General features: G+C 48.2%; 2 protein-coding genes across 5 annotated transcripts in view; one reads left to right on the top strand and one right to left on the bottom strand.

The window, feature by feature from the left end:
* Positions 1 to 966: 966 nt before the first annotated feature.
* NUDT22 (nudix hydrolase 22) lies at positions 967 to 4,576 on the bottom strand. Of its 3 annotated transcripts, none has more exons than XM_075939087.1 (6): positions 4,355 to 4,576; positions 2,829 to 3,340; positions 2,490 to 2,597; positions 2,316 to 2,413; positions 1,522 to 1,615; positions 967 to 1,275 (listed from the first exon to the last, which is right to left on the bottom strand). In XM_075939087.1, the coding sequence occupies exons 2-6, from the start codon at positions 3,294 to 3,296 to the stop codon at positions 1,171 to 1,173; spliced, it is 873 nt and encodes a 290-aa protein (XP_075795202.1). In that variant the 5' UTR covers positions 3,297 to 3,340; positions 4,355 to 4,576; the 3' UTR covers positions 967 to 1,170. The 3 variants fall into 3 exon arrangements, with proteins under 3 accessions (XP_075795202.1, XP_075795203.1, XP_075795201.1); XM_075939088.1 differs by lacking the exon at positions 4,355 to 4,576 and adding an exon at positions 4,011 to 4,346; XM_075939086.1 differs by lacking the exon at positions 4,355 to 4,576 and adding an exon at positions 3,853 to 3,967.
* A 7,434-nt stretch (positions 4,577 to 12,010) lies between these two features.
* DNAJC4 (DnaJ heat shock protein family (Hsp40) member C4) overlaps positions 12,011 to 24,804 on the top strand; it is a 97,469-nt gene continuing 84,675 nt past the window's right edge. For both annotated transcript variants that reach the window (XM_075939059.1, XM_075939058.1), the window contains exon 1: positions 12,011 to 12,353. In XM_075939059.1, coding sequence (XP_075795174.1) covers positions 12,023 to 12,353 — 331 coding nt within the window. In that variant the 5' untranslated portion in view covers positions 12,011 to 12,022. The remainder of the gene's footprint in view (positions 12,354 to 24,804) is intronic.

The raw sequence follows: 24,804 nt of genomic DNA, 5'->3' as shown, positions 1-24,804 counted from the left end.
AGGCTGGGATGGTGTGAGAGAAGGCCACATCTCAAGGCTTTAGCCGCTTCCCCCACTCAGCTCTGATTATCCAGCTTATTGGCAGCTTGAACACAATTAACAAGCCAGGATTCCAGACCCCACCATCAAACTAGTCTTTCACCCCTCCTTGAGCCGATTAGGGGCTGAACTGCCCTCGGGGCTGGCCGAGACCAGGATTAATATCTGCAGGGGCCCAACATCCCAGGATGCCTATGGCTGACACCTTTAGCCTGAATAGGGCATCTATAGATGTGCAGGACCATCTCCATTCACAGCCCAGCTCTGACTGGGGAAAGAGCCTGTCTAGATCTAACCACTAGACCCCACTCCCCTCCAAGCCCAGGACTGAATCTGAGAGGTGTGTGTGACCTAGTGGTTAGAGACAGAGGTTAGAAGTCAGGACTCCTGGTTTCTCTCCCTGGTTCTAGGAGGCAAGATGGGGCAGAGGCCTTTGTATTATCACCATGAGCAACTAGTGCTGTATCCAGCTCTGGGGCAGGAAGCAGCTGGGATTGCCAACACATGATGAGACTGGACAATGCAGGCCAGAGAGCTGGGGGAATTCAGTGTCTCCCATTCCCCTTAGCATGGGGATGGTTCCCCAGTCCCTCCAAAGTACCATGGGTGCACCATCCCTGCTCTTAGGCATAGGGAGTCCCCCTAGCGCTCATGTAGCCTTTGAGGAAGGGGCTAAAGTAGAAAAAGGCCACATGTCCTTTCTCCAGCCAGCACCGCGGAGAAAGGAAAGGTGCCAGATCCCACTCTGCCCTCCCATGAGCCAGCCAGTCCTCCTCCCCCCAAAAACACTTCAGCTCTGGTAGCAGCTGGCTGAGATCATCCAGATAGGAAGGTATGGAGAGCTGCTGCTGCCTCATTCCACATTGGGACAGCCCAGTGCATTTTGGAAAATAGGATCATGCCAGTGGCTTAGCACCTGCTGCTGTGTCAGAGAATAAAGTTCTTTATTGGCAGATGGGTTCTTAACAGCAAAGGCTAAAAAAAACCACAATTGGGCCCTGCCCCTGGAGAGGAGAGTCTGGTCCTGCAGTAATCCCCCTCCTTTTGGCTCCACAACATAGGGCTGGCATGTGCAGGGTCTGTTGATGCCCCATTTGGTATATGATGGCCTCAGAGTCAGTCCCCTTCCTGTCACTGCCCCACACCCTGCATCAGCATGTAGAGTCTGACAGCTCCTTTGGCAGATGGACAAAGCTCCCTCCACATCTCTCCGGTCTGCTCCAGAGTCAGGACATCCTGCAGGAGAAGCACAGGGACATCACGGGCTCAGTGCCAGGGACAGAGGAGGCAGGGTGCCTGCTGTCTCCTCCCAGAACTCATGTGTGATCCTTACTGACCACAGGAACTGGGATAGCAGGGACTCCCCCACAACGCCTGGGTTCAATTCCCAGGCCTAGAAGGGGAGTGAGATCCCCATGGACTGGAGCATAAGGACTCCTTCTGGGTTCTATTCCCGTCTGCTAGGCTGTGCCCTCCTCTTACCTCTCTCTTGACGAAGATGATGCCAGTGGATTCTTGTGCTTCAGGCCCCCCGATCTCATATCTCTGCTTCACCTGCTCCGAAGTCAGGCTGCATCTGGGACATGGGGCAGCTCCATTAGCATAACAGAGGCAAATCAGGTTGGAGACCCAATGGCAGTTACCCCCATTTATTTTCTATCCCTGTGGGCAGCAAAATGGAAGTCTGGCCTTGTGGTAACAGCACAGGACTGGGACTCAGGACACCTGGGCTCTATTTCTAGCTCTGCCACTGATTCTGTGTGATGTGAACAAGTCACATCCCAGCTATGTGCCTCCATTTCCCCATCTATAAAAGGGGGTTAACAATCCTTCTTTTGTCTAGTTAGGCTACGAGATCCTCAGGGCAGGGACTATGTCTCGCTGTGTCTGTGCAGCGCCTGGCATGTCGGGGGCCCCATATCCCAGTCAGGAGCTGTCCAATACCTGACCCATTGTGAGATTGGGGTCTCACAAAGGGACAGGTAAGATTGGTGTCTTACCAATCTTGGCACAGTGCTACTACATCTATTTTGGCTGGGGAGGGCTCTAGGACATGGGGGGAAGTTGCACCTAATTGCTGATAGGACAGATCCAATCACCAATTTCAGGGTTCTTTTAACTGCTGCAACTTCTAGATCCAAATAACTAGGACACGGGTTTAAGCCGCAGTTGTGCCTGAGCCAGATCCACCAAACTGGACCTCTGCCTCCTGAGCTGTCCTGGACCCCAGGCATAGCCCCTCTGGGCCTCCCTGTGCATTGAATCAATCCTATTACCTGACATAAAACTCAGCGCTGGCCCGACCGGCACTGGTCTGGTTGCGAGCGATGCCCAACAGCACTGGCTGGCTTAGGGTGGGCAATGGAAGATTGACCTGTGGAGCAGGGTACAGGTTAGTGAGGGGCAGCAGAACACAGACACACCACCAGCCAATGCACCATAGCTCTCACCTCATCTCGGATCTCCCTCAGAATAGAGGAGAAGATCTCCTTAACAACCAGCGGTCTGGGCAGATCTTCCAAACGGATGGATTCTTCTGGGATATCCCCCATCACAGCCTGCAGTAGAGGAAGACACTCCATGTCAGCAAATGCAGCCACCTCTGGGGTGGAACACAGCAAGGGAGTAAGATGGCAGGGAAAACACTCCTGTGCTTACAGGGAGTCCAGGGGATGTGCAATGGGGGCAGGAGGTGGGAAGGTTTCCCATTGTGGAGGGGACTGGCTGGCTCAGATGATGAGAACGGGATCCGGGGCCTTTCCATTCTAGGGGTGCTGGATGGAACCTACCTGTGGCTCAGGATGCCCACCGGGTATATCTATGAGGCCAGGTGCTTCGCCCACCTTCAGACTGCGCCGCAGGAAGACGAAGCAGTCATCAGAGGTATGCACCATGGCACCCACACCCAGTGGCTCTGCCAGGTAGGCCTGGCTGTCCCCAAAGTCCTGCCATCCCTGCTGCTGGAGATGCCTGGCTATGCCAGCTCGGTTGGTGCCCAGGAAATCCTTGTAACAAGTGAGGCCCAGACGAAAGGTCAGGGAGTCCCCTTCCAACTGGGCTGAGTGCAACCGGAATTTGGAGCCATTGAAAAGCCAGGGGTTGTGGTGGCACCGGGCCTCCCAGACTGCATCAATCCAGGTCTGGGTCCCAGGCAGTTGGCGTCGGTCGTAGGCTGGGGAGAGCTCTGCCTGCACATCTGTCTCAACCAGGCCCTTGGGAGACGGGCACTGCAGCATGATGGAGATTTCAGGGTCCATGTTGCTTCCCTGCTCTCCCTCTACCCAACACAGACTCAGGGCATCTGGGAGGGAAGAAAAGATAGGGATCACTCAGCTTCTATGTCAGGCTACCACCCTTCCTCCCCCCACACTACAGAGAGCTGCCCTCCCCTCCCCACACTGTGTTGGGGAGCTGACTCCACAGGCACCATGCACCCTTCCCTAACTACCCTAAAGAGTTGCTCCTATGCAACGACACCCCCCCCCATTACTTCAGAGAGCTGATCCCCTGGGCACCACATGCCCCTGATTGCCCCATGGACACTGTACCTCCCCACATTGCTCTCCATGCCCCCTTACTACTTTGGAGATCCAGACCCATGGGTGGCAGCCCCCCGCCATTGCCAGAGAACTGGCCCCAGAGCACTGAGCTTCCCCGACTCTCCCAAAGATCTGTCTCCCACTGTCCCAGAGAGGCAATCCCATGCTGCTCCCCTACCCCCAAGAGCTAGCCAAATAGGCCCCATATGCCATCCCCACTGCACACCTCCCACTGAGAACCCCCTTTCCCCAAGGACTCCTGCACCAAGGCCACCTGGTGCATGGAGGAGCTGGAGGGCTTCACCCATTTCCTAGGACAGCACTGCAGATTCATGCCATCCCCTCCCTGACAAAGGAAGGGGCCCTTGGGAGTGGTAGAATCACTAGGGACCAGACTCCAAAAATGCCAGTTAAAACTCCAGACACACACACAGCTCTGGGGCTGTACTGAGGAGAGCAGGGACGTGAGGGTGGGGCTGGGAGCCAGGACAGCCGGGTTCTCTCCCCGGCTCTAGGAGGAGAGTAGGGTCTAGCGGCTAGAGCTGTGGGGCAGGGCGCCATGGACCCCCGTCTCCATTCTCGCAGCTGCCCATAAACCGGACGCCCCTCAGCCGCCGTCTCTCCAGGGGGCAAGGCTGCTGACAGCTGCTCCCAGCCCTGCAGGGCAGCCTCCCCCGGCACCATTCATCCGCGGCACAGTCCGAGTCCGGCCCCTCCCCGGCGCCCCCGAGCGATCCAACCCGCAGCCCCGCGCCGGGCTGAGCGCCGGACTCTACCTCCAGCTCCGTGTCGGCCGAGCCCCAGCTTCCCGGAAGTCAGCTGCTGCCTCCGGCCGTGCTGATTGGCTCAGGGTGGCTCTAGCGCCTTGCCTGCTGTGCCTCCCGATGGCTCCGGTAGCCGCCTGTGGGGGCCTGGGCCTAGCTCCTGACCCGCTACCGCCCCATGGCTCCAGTGCCTGACGGGGCGGCTCTAGGACCCTGCCGCCCCATGCTCTGGTATCCATTTCGGTGGCTCTAGTTCTATACAAGCTATACTGTCCCTTGGCCCTAGCTCCCTGCTCATTGTGCCCCCAACGGCTTCAGCACTCAGCTGGGTGTCCCTAGCTTCCTGGTGGAGATGCCACCCATTGGCTCAAGCTGCAGGTGGGTGGATCGAGCTCCCAAGCCGTTCTGCCACACTCTGCCTCATCTGGCTGCGAGCTGGCTCAAGTTCCCAGACAGCTCTTCCTACAGCACCTTATAAAATGCATTTCAGTCACCGGGGGGTTCCAATGGACAGCAGCGGACAGCAGCAACATGGACATGGAGCCAAAATATACATGGACATGGAGCCAAAATATACATGTGGCGCAATCACCCTGCGGGTAGGGTTGTACCCAGCCCCTGGCAAAAATCAGAGCCACCAGAGCTTGTCCTAGGTGTTTGGCAATGCTTGTCAGGCCAATGGAGCACGGCTGATGGGAATGAACCATGGAAGGGGAGTGCATACTAAGGGTTAGAACAGGGGAGCTGAGAGTCAAGCACCTAGGCTACATCTACACTAGCACGTTCTCATGCAAAAACTCTTCCAGAAGAGAGCGTCTACACTGGCACGTGCGTTTGCCCAAGAGCATACAGTGCCAGTGTAGACGCTCTCTTGCACAAGAAAGCTCCGATGGCCATTTTAACCATCGGGCTTTCTTGCGCAAGAAATTCATGTTGCCTGTCTACACTGGCCTCTTCTGGAAGAGCTCTTGCACAAGAGGGCTTATTCCTGAGCAGGAGCGTCAGAGTTCTTGTGCAAGAAGCCCTGATTTTATACATTAGAACATCAATTTACTTGCACAAGAACAGACGGCCAGTGTAGACAGGCAGAAAGTTTTTGTGCAAGATCACGCCAATGTAGACATAGCCCTAGATTCTATCCTGAGCTCTGGGAAAGGAGGTGGGGGAGTTAGGACTTGCCAAACCCCTCCAGCTCTACTCTGCTCATTAGCAGCTTCCTCTGTCCCCCAGCCCCAGCCAAGGCGCCTAGTCTGAGTTTCCCACTGTGATTAATGCTAATTAGTACCAATTACAAATCAGATTAGACACAGCTTCTCTGGGGCAAATCTCTAATGAATGGAGCCATTGCAAACTTTGGGAGGAGACCTTGCATGCGCACATGCATACTCCCTTCTCCAACAGCTGGCAAGAGAACCCAGGAGTTCTGTTTCCCATGGCAAGAGAACCCAGGCATTCTATTTCCCAGCCTTCCTTCTCTAACCACTAAACCCCACTCCCCTCCAAGAGCTGGGGATAGAACCCAGGAGTCCTGACTGCTCAGCTCCTGGGAGAGAAAAGTACCTATTGAGCAGCAGTGGAATGGTGGAAGCCAGGGTTCCTAGGCTGTATCCAAGACTGTGATCCAAGTGAGCTAGAGTGGGGGGATGGGAATCAGGACCACTGGATTTTATCCCCACTCTGAAAGGAGAGTGGGGTCTAGTGGTTGGAAGGGGCCTTTTGAGTCATCCTGCATTCTGGGCATATTTCTGACACATCCTAGTTGCTGTGCAACCATAGCAAGGGCTGTGAAACCTTGCCCCAAATGTTCATCCTGGGGTGGGTAAGATGGGGAAGTGGGAAATCTGTCCCATCTGAGTCCATCATCTTATTCTCTCAACTTCCCCCCATGCCTATTTTGGTGGGGGGAGGGCACATAACCATCTGGCCTAAATCCCCCTGCCCTCTTCCCTGTACACACCTGGACTGTTCGGTTCTAATCCTGGCTTTCTCCTCCAGGGCTTACTCTCCCTCTAAGCTTGTGTGCATTCGCAGGGGGATGGACCATGGTGAGTACCTCAAAACTCCCAAATGGCAAGAAACCCCAGCTCTCTCCTTCCCTGCATATGTTAACCTTCCTGTCACATTGTGGGGACCCAGCTCTCCCAGTCACCCCCATTTGTGTGGCATAGCTGTGCCACTCCCCTGGCAACGGGGCTCCCACAGCGTCACTTCTGCTTGCCAGTCCTGACTAGGTTCATTGTTGGGGAGCCCCTGGCCAGGGAACACGGGGGGCATTGTCCCCCAGGATAGGATGAGGTCATCACAGCCATGCTAACAAAAGAGGGATTGTTGCCAGTGATCTTTTGCCCCCCCTCCCCCATCCTGGTCTCATTCCCACAACATCATTGAAGCTGATACAGAGCCCCAGATCTGCTTAGTACTGCCTCCCCCTTTAGATCCCTGTGCTGGCTTTGAGCTGCTTTGCCTGGGCATTTTGCCTCATGTCAGCCACTGAATGGGTGGGCATGGCAGGTTCCTTGGAAACCCAGAGCAAGCACTTCACATCCATTAAATTAGTAACCTACATGGTGACTTCAAATGCAAAGGAGAGGAAAGATAGCAGTGTGCATTGGATACAGGTATTTGGGCTTAATGTACATCTCTGCCACAAACTGCCTGTGTGATCCCAGAGGAATCATTTTGGTCAAGAGCTACAAAAAGACTCAGGTGTCTAAGAGTGCGTCTACACATCAGGGCTTAACTCGAAATAAGCTATGCAAATTGAGCTACGTCAATAGCTTATTTCGAAATTGGGAGTGTCTACACAGCACTTATTTTGAGCTAGAGCACTCTTCCTCCGATTTCCCTTACTCCTCGTACAATGAGGATTACAAGAGTCCGAGTAAGAAGCTCTTCAGCTTGACAGTATTTTGACATTATTTGCCTGCTATGTAGACACGGACTAAGTTATTTCTAAATAAGACTCATTATTTTGAAATAATGTTGCTGTGTAGACTAACCTAACTGTCGATGCCTAAGTTCAACATTTAAGTGCCACTGACATTTCCAAACCCCACACTGAGCTGCCAGCTAACCCCATAGACAACCACTGAGTCTTTAGGTCACCCTGCAGCTACTGAGCTGCTCAGCACTCTTGTTCATTCCTAAACTGCAGTGGGATGCTCAAACTTTACTAACCATTCCTTGAGCAGGGTCTCATCCAGCAGGCATGCTCAGAACACACCTGTCAGGCAGTGTATGTAAAATAGCCAGTAGCTCAATGGTCCATGCGCTCACCTGAGGTTGGGACACTCAGGTTCAGCTCAGTCTCCCACAACCTATCAGATGACTTTAGCCACTGGACAACAGGTAGGCTTGGGAGGACTAGATTTTGATCAGTAAATAGTGCTAGATGTCAATTTCACCCACACACATAAAGTGATGCAATATTTCTGTTGATAATGACTGCAATGTATAGCCCAGCAACATGAGAGACATGCTGCTGGAGTACTTAGCGGAGCTTGATTTAACAATATTTACTTGGTATATTTGGATATGTGATGTTGATAATTTGTGTTTTAATGGTTATAAAGCTTTCACTTTTTGAATCACAACATCTACTGACATGAAATAATTATTGTCTAAAACCCCCAGGCTATGTCTACACTGCCCCCTCTTGCGCAAAAAATATGCAAATGAGGCAAAGTGTGGAATATTGCTGTGCCTCATTTGCATAATTAATTAGGCTCCGTTTTTGCACAAGAGGCTTTTGCACAAAAAACCCCTCTTGTGCAAGAGGCGTTCTTCTTTTTTTCATGAAGAATGGCTCTTGCACAAGAGGGGGCTCTTGCACAAAAACGGAGCCTCATTAATTATGCCAATAAGGCACAGCGATATTCCATGCTTCGTCTTATTTGCGTATTTTTTTGCGCAAGAAGGGGCAGTGTAGACAGCCCCATTGTCTGATCTCCACCCATTATTTCCTGCAACTGTGAACTGATTTTTTAAAAGGTTACAAATAAACATGGATATTATCTGCTGCCATCCCAGGAGTTAGGTAGTAGATATTAGAAGATGTAGTATATATGTACATGCTCTAGCTCTAGGATACTCTCAGATGGGTCTCGCTCCAACATTCTCTTTGGTTGAAGCTGTTTCACTTTGAATATAATTAAAAATGTTTGGCGTAAGGATCCGAACCTGCCTCATCCCAGGGGAATGCCCTAACTACTGGGGCTATTCGGTCTGATGGCTTTCCTGTAATTTATATAAGAAAGGAATATCCTATCTTATGCATCTGGATCCAGGAGAGGATTCATGGCTAAGAATTCCAAGCTGAGTAGAGACACAGCTCCATGGGAAATAGGTGCCTTAGTATCTTTTTGAATTTGGTCCCTAAACTCCCCCCTTGCTTGTAGATTTCAGTCCTGGCTAACTGAGGTGGGTCCCTGCTCATCTTGCTGGCTTCTGAGAATTCCTGTCCTTGGTGCTTAACTCTCCCCATACAGAGAGTTGGGACTCCAGCATGGGAGTCAAGATATCCAACTCAAGGGTCAGGATGCCACTAGGCAGCGGAGCACCTAGGAGTTAGTCATTGCAACACACAGCATAGCTATGCATATGTCCCTTTTTGGGTCTAGCCCTTCAGTCCCCCTCTGCTTCCATTTTCCCATCTGGAAAGGGATGATAATCCCTCCTTTGAGCTACATAGACTGCAAACTCTGAGGCAAGAACAGATTCTCACTGTGTGTCTGTGCAGTACCTGGCAAAATCAGGCACTAATCCTAGCCTGGATCCATGCAGGGCCTAATCTTGGTCAGGTTCTGTGCAGCAACCACCACAACAGGGGCCTTATCTCCATCAGGGTCTGTGCAGTGAACATAAGGCCCTAGTCTCCATGGGGCCTCTAACTCAGGAGTATGCTATCATTTTTGATGGGAGGCCACTCCAAGATTTTAAGTGGTCAGGGGCCGCACTTTTCTATGGAAGGGGTGATTGGGCTGGGGGTGGGGACAGTACATGAAGTCTCCTCTCTTCTTCCCCACTAGGGGTATGCAGCACCTAGAGGAAGCTGCCAGCCATTTGAGCACCCTTGGGGTCTCAGCAGGGTGGGCTGCAGGCTGAATCAAAAGGCTCGGCGGGCTGCATCTGGCCTATGGGCCATTTCTTGCCCACCCCTGCTCTAGCTGTTACTAACAAGGGATGTTAAAAATTTTAAAAATTATTAACTGTGTAACCAATATAATTTCTATCAGTTACATGATTAACCGTGGGTGTTCCATGGTGCGAGGGTTCCTGGCCTTGTGAGGCTGCTGCTGTTCCTAACAGCCCTGTGAAGAGTATAACCGGTGCCAGTAACTGAAAAGTGGCAGCTTATCAGTTACCCAGTTACACTCTTACATCCCTACTACTAACACGGTAACAAAAATGTTTAGTTTTAAATTGAAGCCAAGAATTTCAAAGAGTAAAGGAACATTTGCAGGGCTCATCACAACCTCCAGAGATAGGTGAGACAATTCCCTGCCATCAAAGGGGCTCAGCATGCAGAGCCATTTGGTTTCTCCTCTTCTTTGCTGGCAGCACCCAACAGTTTAGTTTCCTGAGGACTCTTCTGCTTTGGTCTAACTCCGTGGTCCCCAACATGGTGCCCGCGGGCACCATGGCGCCCGCGGGGGCATTTGTCTGCGCCCGCCAAGTGCTCAGGGCTGGCCTGGCCCCAGGCACATGGCGCATGCGCGATGCCAGAGCCGGCCCCGGGCGCATGGCGCACGGTGAGCGCCGGCCCCGGGGGCGCCGCGGATTGACCCCCGCGGCGCATAGGGGAGGGGGGGAGAGCGCGCCAGCGCCGGCCCCAGGTGTGCGGCGCTTGGGAGAGCGCCAGCGCCGGCCCCGGGCGCGCGGCACTTGGGGAAGAGGCGGGGGGGAGCGCCAGCACCGGCCCCGGGAATGCGGCTATGGGGGGGGGCCCCGCCCGGCGGGCGAACGGCCACGCCCCCTGGCGCCCGGCAACCCCAAATAGTTGGGGACCACTGGTCTAACTAAAGTCATTGGGCTCTGTATAGGGTTAAGAGAGCAAAACTGGGTGGCCTGTGCGGTACAGGAGGACTGATGGTGTCTTCAGTCCTTAAAACTCTATGAAACAATAGGAGGCTCTATCCCAACCACAGGCATATGTCACTGCCCAAAACAAGGTGCATGTGGGCAGAGGTGCTTGAGAGGCATTATTTTAGCAGAGGTGAGCATGAGAGAGAGAAGCCTAGAAAGATCAGAAACAGAGGGTCTCAGTCTGGAAAAGGAGAGAGAAAAGCTACGGGGAGTGAGTTTTTTTGGGAGTACTAGCAGACAGAGGCTTGGAACTGAGAGCAAATAGTCTCCAGTTTGATGTCTCCTGTGTTCAGGGAAGCAGGACTTTGTATAATCTTTGGCTGTGTCTACACTGGCATGAATTTCCAGAAATGCTTAAAACAGAATAGTTTTCGTTATAAGTATTTCTGGAAAAAGAGCGTCTACATTGGCAGGCTGCTTTTCCGGAAAAGCCCTTTTTCCGGAAAAGCGTCTGTGGCCAATGTAAACGCGCTTTTCCGGAAAAGAGCCCCGATTGTCATTTTCACGATCGGGGCTTTTTTCTGGAAAAGACTACTGGGCTGTCTACACTGGCCCTTTTCCGGAACAGTGTTCCGGAATAAGGACTTATGCCCAAGCGGGAGCAGCGTAGCTTTTCCGGAATAGCGGCTGATTTTGTACAGTAGAGCGTTGTTGCTTTTCTGGAAATTCAAGGGCCAGTGTAGACACAGCCTGTGTGAACAAATGGGACTGCACCAAAAGTATCTGACTTTACTATCAATTTCTCCTCCAAACTAGAGATGGTCAAATAATGTTTCAGTTTGCTGAACATTTTGAAAAATTGAAAAAAGCTAGGGCTGACAAACTGAACTTTTTAAAAATTTGTCAGTGAATCAAAAAGTTCAAAAAAATTCCTGTTTCTGATCAAACTATTTAGTTTCAAAACTTTTTTTGTGTTATCTACATTTTGTTAAAATAAAATCAAAGTACATTTTGAAAGGGCAAGTCATTTTGAATGGGAAAAAATGAAATCTTTCCAAAATTATGAAATATTTTGGATTTGTTAAAAAACAAGCAACAGGGCACAAATTCACAACATTTTTTTGGTCAACTCAAATCTGCATTTTTTTGGTCCAACATTTGGAGAAATGTTGCTCAGCCTCAATCCTAACTGACATTGCCCTGAACTTTAGCTAACTGTGGGGGTCATAAGGGAGTAATGCACTGCCCTCTACACATAGAACTAGGCGTCAGAATTCCCTGGCATCTGCACGCTGCTATTTCTAGCTGGTGCACTGTCACTGAGGCCAGGGCAGCCCAAGGGAACGAAGAGGTGCTCAGCTGCCCAGAGCGCGCGAATAGTAGGAGGGAGCAGCCATGCAAGAAGGGGGCCTGGTGGGAGAACAGAGGCTGATCTAACAGCTGTTGTCATTCGTGTTCCGCGCCGGGGTTCCTAAATGGAGGTGGAAGTGGTGGCAGTAGTGGAGAGCACTGGAGGCTTCAGCAGGTCTGGGGATCGCGGGAACCATGTGCTAGCGCAGGCGGAGAGTTGGCATCTGTGGTCCCCGGCCGCCCATATCCGGACCAGAAGAGCCTCAGGACGCTCCCGCCGCCTTGCAATGGGCAAGTCGGCGGTGAATGATGGACAGACCCCAGTGTCCGAGCTCCCAACCCCCTCCCCGCCCTAGCCCTGCTGCAGAGCCCCCCGCCCAGCTGGGACAGATCCCAGGCGTCCTGGCCCCCAGCGCCCTGCCGGAGCGGGGTCAGACGCTGGCCCCGCGCCCGTCCCTATTTCGTGCCAGCTGCTGGGGGCCGCTCCCGACCTCTCCGCCTCCCCTCCTCGGGCGCCCTGTAGCCGTGGCGGGGGCGGGGCCCGACCGTCGCCCCGCCTCCTGTTCCCCAGCGGGCGGGGCTAAGCGGCTGAGCTGCTGCAGGAGGAGGCCGGAAAATGGCGGCCGGGGTCCAGAGTGTGAGTTTCTATGGCAACCGCCCTCTCCCTCCCCTGGCCGGCCCTGCCCCGACCCACCCCTCCAGAGCGCTCCTGACTCCCCCGCTCGCTGCTGCCTTCGCCCCTGTTTTATCCCTTGTCGCCTCCACTGTTGCTCCCCGCAGCGTGTGACCCCCACGCTAATGCCCCTCCCTCCGTGGGAACTCCCCCCCATAACCGCACCCTCCCCCCTCGGCACACTGCCCCGCACGCTGCCGTATGGCACCGGCAACCCCTCCCTTCCCCCTGCACCCGTCCCAGCCTCTGCCCGCCCCCTACTGCATCATCCCACCCCCAGAGGCAGAGCCCCCTCCCTGGCGGCGGGAGGCCCTTCCCGGCTGGCTGGCTGGAGCCGGCCTGTGTGGGCCGAGGAGTTGGCTTCCACACTGAATTATCCCCCTGTTCCCAGTGAAACCTTTAATGGAAAAGGCCCTTTCAACTGTGGGGCCCAGCTGCACACATCTGAGGGGCTGGGTTTGGGCCTTAATCAGCACCCAGAAGTCCAGGGGAGCTATGGGTGCTCAGCATGTCTGGGCATCTCCAGCCACCTTTGAGAGCTGCTCTTTAAATCCCTCCTGACCTCTTATTATTATGTATTACACCAGTGCCTAGAGGCCCCAATATTGGGAGCTTCACAGAGATCAGGGACTTGATTGTATGAAGTACTGTGTAGACCTGACTGAGATGAGCCCCCTTTGTGCCAGGTGCTGCACAGCATAGTCCCTGGTCAAGAGCCAGGCCTCCCATGGTACCAAGTGTTACATAGGGGAATACAGCCCTTGCCTCCAAGTGCTTTTACAGTCTAAATAGCAAAGATCATCCCTAGTTTTATAGACAAGGAAACTAAGGCCCAGAGAGAGTGAATTGCTTGCCTATACAGAGGCGGTGTCTAGACTGGCCAGTTTTTCCGGAAAATCAGCTGCTTTTCTGGAAAAACTTGCCAGCTGTCTACACTGGCCGCTTGAATTTCTGCAAAAGCACTGACTTCCTACTGTAAGAAATCAGTGCTTCTTGCAGAAATACTATTCTGCTCCCGTTCAGGCAAAAGTCCCTTTTGCGCAAAGCTTTTGCGCAAAAGGGCCAGTGTAGACAGCTCTGATTTGTTTTCCGCAAAAAAGCCCTGATCGCGAAAATGGCGATCGGGGCTTTTTTGCAGAAAAGCGTGTCTAGATTGTCATGGACGCTTTTTCACAAAAAGTGCTTTTGCAGAAAAGTGTCCGTGCCAATCTAGACGCTTTGTTCCGAAAATGCTTTTAACGCAAAACTTTTCCGTTAAAAGCATTTCTGGAAAATCATGCCAATCTAGACTTAGAGAGTCCAATGGCAGAGCCAGGAACTTCCTGGCTTACAGGCCAGTGATTCAACCTTAGGTGACAGGGGGCAAATCACTTCCCTGTTCTGTGTTGTGGTTTCCCTGTTTGTGAAAAGGGGATAGTGATGCTGACCTCCTTTGAAAAGTGCTTTGAGATCTACTGTTGAAATAAGCCCAAAATAGTATTATTTAACTACAGTACCATCCTGTGTTTTAAATGATTAAAATCTTTTCTTTAATAGTATTCCATCTTCTAAATTATTTGTATGGTGATCTGAATTAGAATCAGAGCTGTGTGAACAGCATTCTTTGTTCATACAAGTGGAAGGCTGATCAGTTGTGTGTGTGGATATTTTTCAAAGAATCTATTTCTAGTTGATTGTGTTGTGGGATTTTAATGTCTCAAAGACATTTCTTACTGGGTTTTGTAAAACTTTAGAAAATTATATAACACTCTGAATTTAGGCCTTAAACTAAGAGAACATTAAGTTAAATTCTTAGGCTTGCAACTGTGTTTGTTATTGGGTCAAATTAAAAGCTTTGGTTATGATGCTTGCAAAGAAGGGTTCTTTGCTGATCAGGGGAGTGGTGAGCCTATTTAATAAGAGGAGATTGAAAAAGCTGGCCAGATGAAGGCTGAGAGGGAATCTGGGTTGCTCTCTATAAATACTTCCCTGCCGGAGGGGATCCCAGAGAGGGATAAGAGTTAAAGGATAATGTTGGCACAAGAACAAACAAGGATAACCTGTCTCAAGGTATGTCTAGACTGCAGAGTTTTTCTGGGATACCAGAGATAGCTTGGAAAAACTCTGCTGCGTCCAAGGACTGTGTCTGCTCTTCCGAAATTTTTTTTGGAAGAGCAGAAATGTTTTTTCAGCATCCCTGTAAGCCTCGTTTTACGAGGAAGAAAGGATGCTCCGAAAAAGGGTTTTGGCCCAGTGTAGATGGGCCAAAAGTTGGAAAAGCCTCTTCTGAAAAAAGAAGTGGAAAAAGCTATGCAAATTGCAGTTTGCAATTTGCATATCTTTCTCTGGAAGAACTGTGTAGTCTAGACACAGACTCACAGGGGTAGCCGGATTAGTCTGTAACTTTAAAAACAAGTAGTCCTGTGGCACCATAGAGACTAACAAAAATATATATAGTATCATGAGCTTTCATGGGCAAAACCCACTTTTTTGTTGAGCTCATCTGAAGAAGTAAGTGAGTTTTGCCCATGAAAGCTCATGATAATATAAATAAATAAATACATTCTCTAAAATGCCACAGGACTAGTCATTGTTTTTAAGGATAAACTGGGCAGGAATAAATTTTAGATGGAAATGAGAAGAAAGTTTCTGCCCATCAGAGGAGGAAGTTCTGGAAACCTCCTCGTAGGAGAAGTTGGGAGAAGGGGGAAACAATCCAACTAGTTTGAAGATGAAATTTGATAAATGTATGCCAGGGATTCTATGATGGTGTTGCCTGCAGTATTTGGGATTGGATTTAGTGAACTTAAAGGTCTCTTCCAGGAATAGGTCCTATTTGCAATTGACTGATGCTGTTTTTGTTGATCCAGACTGAAGGGCTAATAATCAGTTAAAAAAAAAAAAGATTTAGGTGCCTAATGATGCCAGTAGGCCCCCTGCTGGGATATTTAAATCTGCCTAGATAGTGAAGTTGTGAAGTAGATTAGACTCTTCTAATATGTGAGCTAATGTTTCTAATGCCACCTCTTTTATCCTAGTCCAGACAAGGCCTTGGTGTGAGAGATTCCAAGAGGGCAGAGTGATCTAGTGGACAGAGCACTGGGGACTGGGACTTGGGAGACGAGTGTTTTTTTCCTAGCTTAGCCTGCAGGGTCATCTTGGGTAAGTCCCCTTACTTCTCTATACCTCAGTTTCTCCACTTGTAAAATGCTGAGAAAAAGTACTTTACAAAAGGTCAGTACCTGAGCTCTACAAAGAACTAGGGATTACGAGTAGTATCAGCTATTCTGTATAAAGCAATATACCTTGGCTGTGTCTAGACTGGCAAGTTTTTATGCAAAATCATCTGCTTTTGCAGAAAAACTTGCCAGCTGTCTACACTGGCCGCTTGAATTTACACAAGAACACTGACGATCTCATGTAAGATCGTCAGTGTTCTTGCGGAAATACTGTTCTGCTCCCGTTCGGGCAAAAGCCCTCTTGCGCAAATCATTTGCGCAAGAGGGCCAGTGTAAACAGCACAGTATTGTTTTCCGCAAAAAAGCCCTGATCGCGAAAATGGCGATCGGGGCTTTTTTGCGGAAAAGTGTCCGTGGCCAATCTAGATGCGCTTTACCGAAAATGCTTTTAACGGAAAACTTTTCCGTTAAAAGCATTTCCAGAAAATCATGCCAGTGTAGACGTAGCCCTTCTCAGATGATACTTTCTTGTTTCATCTTCTAAAATCTGCTGATTTCACTGGACCTGCACCAATTCACGACAGCTCATGAGCTGGCCTTTAGGGAGTGGGCTTCTGAGGGCATTTTAGTCAAGCAGCAGTCAGAGACCATTACTACAACTATGCCACAGTGGAAGGTTTTTTTAAACATTAATTTGAGGTGTGGCAAGGTCCTCACTCAGGCTCCTTGCCCTGGGACACCTTCTGGTCCACAGATAATCTGGAGACCCTTTCTGGTGCAGTCACCTATGCTTCTGAGGGCATTTAGGTGCCTAATGATGCCAGTAGGCCCCCTGCTGGGATATTTAAATCTGCCTACATAGTGAAGTTGTGAAGTAGATTAAACTCTTCTAATATGTGAGCTAATGTTTCTAATGCCACCTCTTTTATCCTAGTCCAGACAGGACTATGCCCAGCTTCCCGCCACCTTCTATTTATAAAGATTTTGGATTACAGCAAACTCAGCCAGCCTCTCCTTTTACCTGAGGGAACATACCCTGGCTCCTTCTTTGCTCTTCCCCTCCTGGCTCCTTTCTACTGCCTTATATAGCCCTCTGGCTAATGAGGCCCAAGGCTGCTTCTAATAGCCCTTCAGGCCTGGGCTTGCTCAACTGTTTGCCTTTAGCCTTTTTAGCCAGCCCTGTGTCACAGAAGATATTTTAAAGGTTCCTCAGAAAAATGTCAATGATTAAAGGTGTTAATGTTTATGTGAATAATACAAGTAGAGAATGTTATTTCTTTTGACAGTGACTTTCACCATGGGGAAGCCATTAAAGCTCTGCTCTTTTTGTATTTGAAAGAAATTCCTCTTCGAAGGATTATTTTGCTAGTGAGGGCTGATAAAGAAATTATACTAGTTATGGCTTGCCAGAATCTCAGCTGAAAGGAAGGTTTTGGAAAGGAAACCTAAACCATAGACATACTGGGCATTTAATGTCAAAGCCTGTGAGCCATAAGTAGGAACCCAGCATTTTTCAGCTTGTTGTACCAATAGGGGAGTAGTGAATAGAGAAGTAGGGAACTGATTTGATCTCTGAAAACAGCTTTGGTGAGACCCATACTGGATCCAGTTCCAGTGTCTACATTTTAAAAGGGTGAAACTGGAGAGGGTTTAGAGAAGAGGCACAAAAAATATTTGAGGACTTGAAAAAATTGCCTGACAGAGAGAGGCTTAAAGAACTCAATATGTTTTTCAAAAAGAAGATTGCAAGGGACTTGATTACAGTGTGTATTCATGGGGAGATAATCATAGAATCATAGAGCTGGAAGAGACCTTAGGAGGTCATCAAGTCCAGCCCCTTGCCCAAGACAAGACCAATCCCAGCTAAATCTATTTGCCAGAGCTTTGTCAAGCCGAGACTTAAAAACCTCTAAGGATGGAGATTCCACCACCATCCTAGGTAACCCATTCCAGTGCTTCACCACCCTTTTAGTGAAATAGTTTTTCCTAATATCCAACCTAGACCTCTCCTACTGTAACTTGAGAGCATTGCTCCTTATTCTGCCATCCGTCACCACTGTGAACAGCCTTTCTCCATCCTCTTTGGAAACTCCCTTCAGGAAGTTGAAGGCTGCTATCAAATCTCCCCTCACTCTTATCTTCTTCAGACTAAACAAACCCAAATCCCTCAGTCTCTCCTCATAGGTCATGCGCTCCAGCCCCCTTATCATTTTGGTCACCCTCTGCTAGACCCTCTCCAATGCATCCACATCCTTTCTATAGTGGGGGGGCCCAGAATTGGACACAATACTCCAGATATGGCCTCACCAGAGCTGAATAAAGAGGAATAATCACTTCTCTGGATCTGCTGGCAATGCTTCTCCTAGTGCACCCTAATATGCCATTAGCCTTCTTGGCTACAAGGGCACACTGTTGACTCATATCCAGCTTCTCATCCACTGTAATCCCCAGGTCCTTTTCTGAAGAACTGCTACTTAGCCAGTCCGTCCCCAGCCTGCAACAATGCTTGGGATTCTTCCATGACAAGTGCAGGACTCTACACTTGTCCTTGTTGAACCTCATCAGATTTCTTTTGGCCCAATCCTCTAATCTGTCCAAGTCACTCTGGACCCTATCCCTGCCCTCTAGTGTATCTATCTCTCCCCCTAGCTTAGTGTCATCTTCAAACTTGCTCAGGGTGCAATCCATCCCCTCGTCCAGGTCATTAATAAAGATGTTGAACAAAACCTGTCGTAGAACTGATCCTTGGGGCACTCCGCTAGAAACTGACTGCCAACCTGACATCGAGCCATTGATCACTACCCATTGGGCCCGACAGTCTAGCCAGCTTTCTATTCATCTTACAGTCCATTTATCCAATCCATATTCCCTTAACTTACTGGAAAGAATATTGTGGGAGACCGTATCAAAAGCTTTGCTAAAGTCAGAGTATATCACATCTACTGACTTTCCCATATCCACAGAGTCAGTTACCTCATCATAGAAGCTAATCAGATTGGTAAGGCATGACTTGCCCTTTGTGAATCCATGTTGACTATTCCTGATTGCTTTCCCCTCTTCCAAGTGCTTCAAAATGGATTCCTTGAGGATCCCCTCCATGATTTTTCCAGGGACTGAGGTAAGGCTGACTGGTTTCTAGTTCCCTGGATTGTCCTTCTTCCCTTTTTTAAAGATGGGCACTACATTTTCCTTTTTCCAGTCATCCGGGAGCTCTCCCAATCTCCACGAGTTTTCAAAGATAATGGCCAAAGGCTCCACAATGACATTTACCAACTCCCTCAGTACCCTCGGATGAATTAAATCCGGGCCCATGAATTTGTGTATGTTTAGCTTTTCTAAATGGTTTCTAACATGTTCTTTCCCAACCAAGGGCTGTCCACCTTCTTCCCATACTGTGTTGCCTAGTGCATTTGTCTGGGAGCTGATCTCATCCATGAAGACAAAAGCAAAAAAAGCATTGAATACTTCAGCTTTTCCCATATCATCTGTCACTAGGTTACCTCTCCCATCCAGTAAGGGTCCCACACCCTTTCTGATCACCCTGTTATTGCTAACATGCCTGTAGAAACCTTTCTTGTTATCCTTCACATCCTTTGCTAGCTGCAATTCCAATTGCAATTTCGCCTTCTTGATAACTCCCCTGCATAATCCTGGGTACTAAAGGGCCCTTTGGGAGAGAGAGAGAGAGACAGAACAAGAACTAATGGCTAGAAGTTAAAACTTGACACACCCACATTAGAAATAAAGCACTTTTTTAATGAAGAGGGTGGTTGGTTAACTATTGGAACAAAATCTTAAGGGAAGTAGTGGATTCTCATCTGAATTCCGGATTGGATACCTTTCCGAAAGATACTTTAGTCAAACAAGTGACTGGGCTCAACACACAAGGGTAACAATAAAATTCTCTGGCCACTGCTATATAGGATTGCCAGTTGTCCGGTATTGAACTGGACAGTCCGGTATTTTAGCCTCCTGTCTGTTAAAAAAATTCAGAAAATACCAGACACCTAAAATGTCTGGTATTTTCTGACTTTTTCCTGGCCAGGCAGCGAAAATCCGAGATGCTTACTGGGTTCTGCAGGCAAGCTGTCCAGCCCGGTGTAGGGAGGCAAGATGGCAGGTAGCCACTGACAGCCTGTTAGGGCCCAAAAGCTTCAAAAGCATTTCTTAAAGAGGACACACTTTTTTTTTTCTTTTGCTTAACAACTCTTGGGGTCCTTTACCGCCCCCCTCCCCAGTATTTTATCAGAAACCATCTGGCAACCCTGCTACTATAAAGGAGGTTACTGTAGGGCCTTGTCTTGCTGATATAACTATACTGGCAGACTCTCCTCAAGTAGAAGCAGTTTATACCATAAAATAAATCCTTTTTCAGTATAGTTTATATCAGTTCTTCAAGTGAAAACCGGAGCAATATTACATCAAAAATTGCATCTTCACCAGGGTTTTTGCTGGCACAAATTATGTCAGCAAAAACGTACACCCCAGACATGTGCAGCTACACCAGCAAAACTTTGTAGACCAAGTCTAGATGACCTAAAGGGTCTTGTGGCTTTAAATTCTATGCATCTGTGTTGTAGCTATAATCTCTGCAGATCTTGTGCAGTTTGGTTGTACCACTGGTGGGTGTGTCTGCCACTCATCCTGCTGAGGGCTGCTTGAAAAACAATGAGATTCAACTACTAGGAAACTGATGTCCATGGGTCACATAATGTTCTCTGCAGCCTGGGTTCATTGGTTCATTATTACTGGTCTCTGGATCTTGCAGTAATGTGAGATAAGAATGGGTGAAGTGAAGAGGGTTGGAAGGAAGGCCCCTTCTTTCATTAGCGGAATGTTTGACAGTTGCTATTGCACTGGAATGATGGCTTTTTGCTGAGTGCCAGTGCAACCAGTATGTGACCCCAGGTGTGGGTAAGGATGTTAAGAAATAGGTATTTTGCTAATTGTGTAATCAATAAGAGGAGGCTTGCTCTGGGACTGCTTGGTCCTGGCTCTGGCTCCTCTGGGACCCTTTTGGGAGCCCCACAGACAGGGTCTGTTGCTGGAGCAGCCTCAACCCACGGCGAGCCTCGACTTGCCACAGGCAGAGGCTTCTTCGCAGCAGCCTCCCCTACCGCCCCTACTCTATTAGAGGCAGCGGGGTAGTGGCAGGTTGCACCATTCGGCGGTGCTGTGGAGAACTGGCTTTTAAGCCGGCTTCTTTCCCCTCCCCCCCACTTGCTACCTCTCACACAGAGGCAGTAAGGGCAGAGGGAAGTGAGTAGTTGAGTACTCTCCTTGATTACCTGATAAACTTATGCTTATCGGGTAGTTGAGTAGTCAACTACTCACATTCCTAGGATGTAGCAGAGAGATCTCTATGCTGGCAAAGAGCCTGACTGATGTGGGCATGTTTGGACTGATGTATCTCAGTGAATGCAAATCCCAATTGCACTCTGCTATTGCAAAATTGAATTTACACTGGTCCCACTTACTGAGCAATCAACCCTGACAGTCCACTGATGCAGTGGACATCTTGAGGCATTGGCTAACTCAGGATAAAATTCCCATGACAGAGAGAGTGTGCACAGAGAAAGCTCTTATGCAAGTAGCTGCAGGCATGCTCCAACAGAGCAAGTTATCTCTCAGGCATGTCCCTGAGTTATGTCAGTATTTCCATCCAAGGGCTCTTCCATTGCATGCCCTTGTGGTTGGCAATAAGGTCACTCAGAATGGATCCCTGCTGGATGCAGGCCAGCTGTGTGAATGCTCTGCTCATCCTTTATGAAACAGGACATGGAAGGTTGGTTTAGGTCCAGGATGGAATCTTACTATGCATTGGCCAGCATATGATAATTAATACCAGAGAAAATCCTAACGACAGTTTGATAAAGCTAGTTAAAAATTTTCCAGCGAAACTGTTCAGTCTTGGAAAATGCTGAAATCCCAGATTTGGTGGGGATGTATCTGCTTTGTCAGTATTTTTGTTTTGAAATTAATTATTTCATTATTTATGTTTCAAATTGTCATTTCACTTTGATAAGGTTGAAATGTTTTGTTTTTGTGATAATGTATTTTATTATGTATCAGCACAGGGCTCAACATAATGCGGTTCTGGTCTGTGACTAAAGCTCCTGGTTATGTCTAAAACATAATATTAAAGCAACTTTACTGAAATGTCATTCTGATGTTAATAAAAGGAAGTATATACGAATTTTTGTTTCACAATACATTTTTATGTTGATCCAATATGGAATGAAAATAATTTTGGAAATGCTGGAATTTCCCATAAAATGGAAAGTCCAAGTTTTGAACCAGTCTGAAGACAATATATCGTATTAACCTAAAGAAAGGTCTACAAGAGCCAATGGCTAGAATTTAAACCAGACAAATTCAGACTAGAAAATGAAATACAATTTTTTCCACTGAGATAGTCAACTGTTGATTGATTGTGAATAAATTCACCCATCACTGGCAATTTTAAAATCACAATTGGATGGTTTTTTTTTAACAGATCTGCCCTAGTTCGATCAAGAATTAATTTAGTTCTATAGTTTGCTATACAGGAAGTTAAACTAGATGATCACAGTCAATGTTCCAAAATAATATAAAATAATGTTTAGATTTCATTTCAAATTCTCAAAGCAGTTTATAAATGTTAAATCTCCATCCAGGGGCAAATTTTTTCCATCCATAGGTGGAATAAATTTTGTGTGCACTGAGGCATGTGTGAATGTGCATTACCAGTAGAAACTGAGAACCTAGTTGTGGGTGTTCTGCTAATAAGTTAGGCAGCATCTTACTCTCTCTTGAGCAGCTGCACAAGCACCCAGCTTATAGGGAACATTGGTCACAGTGGTTCCTTCTAGCTTTATAATCTGTGAACATGAGTCAAGGTAAGAACTATGAGGGAGCTCAGAGTTTTCCTTGCCTTTCTGACTTACATGAAAATTACAGACTGCCTTTTCTTCATTAGTTAACACAAGATAACATCCTACCATGGTGTAAAAACACACTTTTTTCTTAGTGTTGATGTATCTTTGAAATGCAAGTTTTTTAGCTATTTAACAAGCCTTTAATCATTTTAACATAAGTCATCAAGCAACAATATAACATGAATGAAAATGTACCAGAATAATATAACATAATGTTTAGATTTCAATGCAAATTCTCAAAGCAGTTTACAAATGTTAAATACACCTAAAAATCCTATCAGATGAACATCCATCCGTAAAACAGTGATAAAGATACACTGAGCTCAGATCAAGGTAGTGTTTTGCCTAAATTAGATACAGTTTACTTCTGTGGAGATTCTGCACCACTGTGCAATGCAGAATTTTGCAGAAATTAATGTAGTGTGTGCAGAATTTCCTTCTCCACCCTAAAATGGGCTGTGATGCTGCTGGCTACCACCAGGAGCTGCTGTACCCAGCAGAGCCCAGCTTGCACATAGAAGGAGGGGGGAGCTAGAGAGATCTTGGCAGCTGCAGTGTCCCTAACGCCCTGAGAGAAGGAGACAGTGGCATGCAGGACATTTCCAAACCTGCTTCTGTGTATATGGGGCCAAGCATTAGGCTGTTTCTCAGAACTCTAGGGTGTGTGTGTCTGGCCTGGGGCGGGGGGACATGGCTGGTCTCTGGGAGTTTGGTGTTTGGTGTATTGGCTGGGCGGCGGGGGGGGGGGGGGGGGGGCGACGCTGTAGCTGGTCTCAGGAAGGTGGGAAGAGAGAAGGCGGAGAAACAGCACCTTGGCTGTCATACTAGTGTCATACTTGCTGGCAGGTATTTTGAAATAATTACCAAAATAGTTTAAACTGTGTGATTATGAAGTGTGATTTTGACAAATAACATGCACTAAATTTTAAAATATTGTGCACAGAATTTCCCCACGAGTAACAGGTACTCAAGGAGAGCCAGTAGTCCTGATGCCCAGTTAACCTTTAGAGCACATTTTCCCTCCCCCCCCCCCAAGTGGGGAATAGAACCCAAGAGTCCTAAATCCTAGACTCCCTGGGTAACAGGGTAACTCAATAGACCCCCCACTTCCCTCCCAGATTAGGGAAGAGAGCCCAGGTGTTCTTTTCCAGTCTTGTGTGCTAACCATTGGAACCACTTTGTTCCCAGAATTGGGAACAAAATCCAGGAGTCATGGTTCATAGCCCCCCTACTTCACCACCAGACCACCTACATTTTCATCATATGGTAGATGCAAAATTATGGTCTGTTGATATTATATGCTACACAACTCTGTGCCCTGGTCTCCAGTCTCTGGAGCTATTTCAGTGCTGCTTGATTTTATCAGCTTTCTATTAATGTTGCTTTTTAGTGTGAATTTTTGGTGCCTCAGCCCCTTTTGCTCTAAATTCCTGCTTTTTGCTCAGCTGTGGCCATTCTCTCAGGGATGCTACTAGCAAGGTCCAGGCAAGGATTGGTTTGATAGAGTGCTCAGTAAACTACAAGATTACTGAGAAAACAAATGAACTTGTGTTTTCTGTTGCTTTGGCTGCTTGTTAAAAAATGTCTTGAACAGTGAATTCATAGCTGGATTGAGTCTTGTGAGGGAGTTTTGGCTGAAAGGGACCATGGTTTCAAAATCAGATCTGTACTCAAATACTAGCACTGTAATATTATCTTTTATTGCGACTACAGTAGTGTATAAAGTACCCAGTTGAGATCACAGCATCACTGGGTTAAAGTTGCATAAGGGATTGGCTGTATGCAAAAGCTGTAGCACTTTCACGATCCCTGTGCAGCTAACGCAAGACCCCCAGAGTGGCTAGAATTATGTTTGTGCTGATTTCTTTAAAGAAAGGGAAATAAGCTATTCTGGCAAAAGGCATTTTTATCCTAGTATGACTGTGCCCATCCTAGAGGTTGGACCAGTATTACTATATCAGAAAGGAAATAACTGCCTTAACCAACAATGATATTGGTACAAGATCAGGAGTCCCTAACTTTGGCCTGGACCCTATTGTGCTTAGTACTGTGTAGGGATGTAAATTCACTTTTGAAAAATTAACTGGTTAAATTATATGTTTAATCTGTTAACCCTGGAGGGCTGGGATCCCACAGTGGGGGCTGCTTCAACCTGTTCGGCCCATCTGCGTTGCAGGCAGGAGGCTGCTCAGGCCAGGCAGGGCTTCCCTCAGTGCGCCATAAGTGAGGGGCTGCTCTGGCTGTGCCGAGCAGTTAATTGGTTACTGGGTAAGGTTGCTGGTAAAGGTAATGCTTACTGGGTAACCAATTAATCCATCAACCTCATGAAGAAACTTGCAC

The sequence above is a fragment of the Pelodiscus sinensis genome, chromosome 11 (assembly GCF_049634645.1).
Source record: "Pelodiscus sinensis isolate JC-2024 chromosome 11, ASM4963464v1, whole genome shotgun sequence".
NCBI classification, from domain to species: Eukaryota; Metazoa; Chordata; order Testudines; family Trionychidae; genus Pelodiscus; species Pelodiscus sinensis.
The sequence above is the reverse complement of the archived record's forward strand: the minus strand, read 5'-3'. Positions and strand labels throughout refer to the sequence as shown.

Excerpts from the sequence above, each read along its gene's own strand:
- NUDT22 (XM_075939086.1), bottom strand. The coding sequence starts at position 3,886 with ATGGGTGAAGCCCTCCAGCTCCTCCATGCACCAG. Across the intron at positions 3,341-3,852 it reads CCAGCTCCTCCATGCACCAG|ATGCCCTGAGTCTGTGTTGG; the intron begins GTGGCCTTGGTG and ends CTTCCCTCCCAG. Across the intron at positions 1,616-2,315 it reads AGCGCTGAGTTTTATGTCAG|ATGCAGCCTGACTTCGGAGC; the intron begins GTAATAGGATTG and ends CCCATGTCCCAG.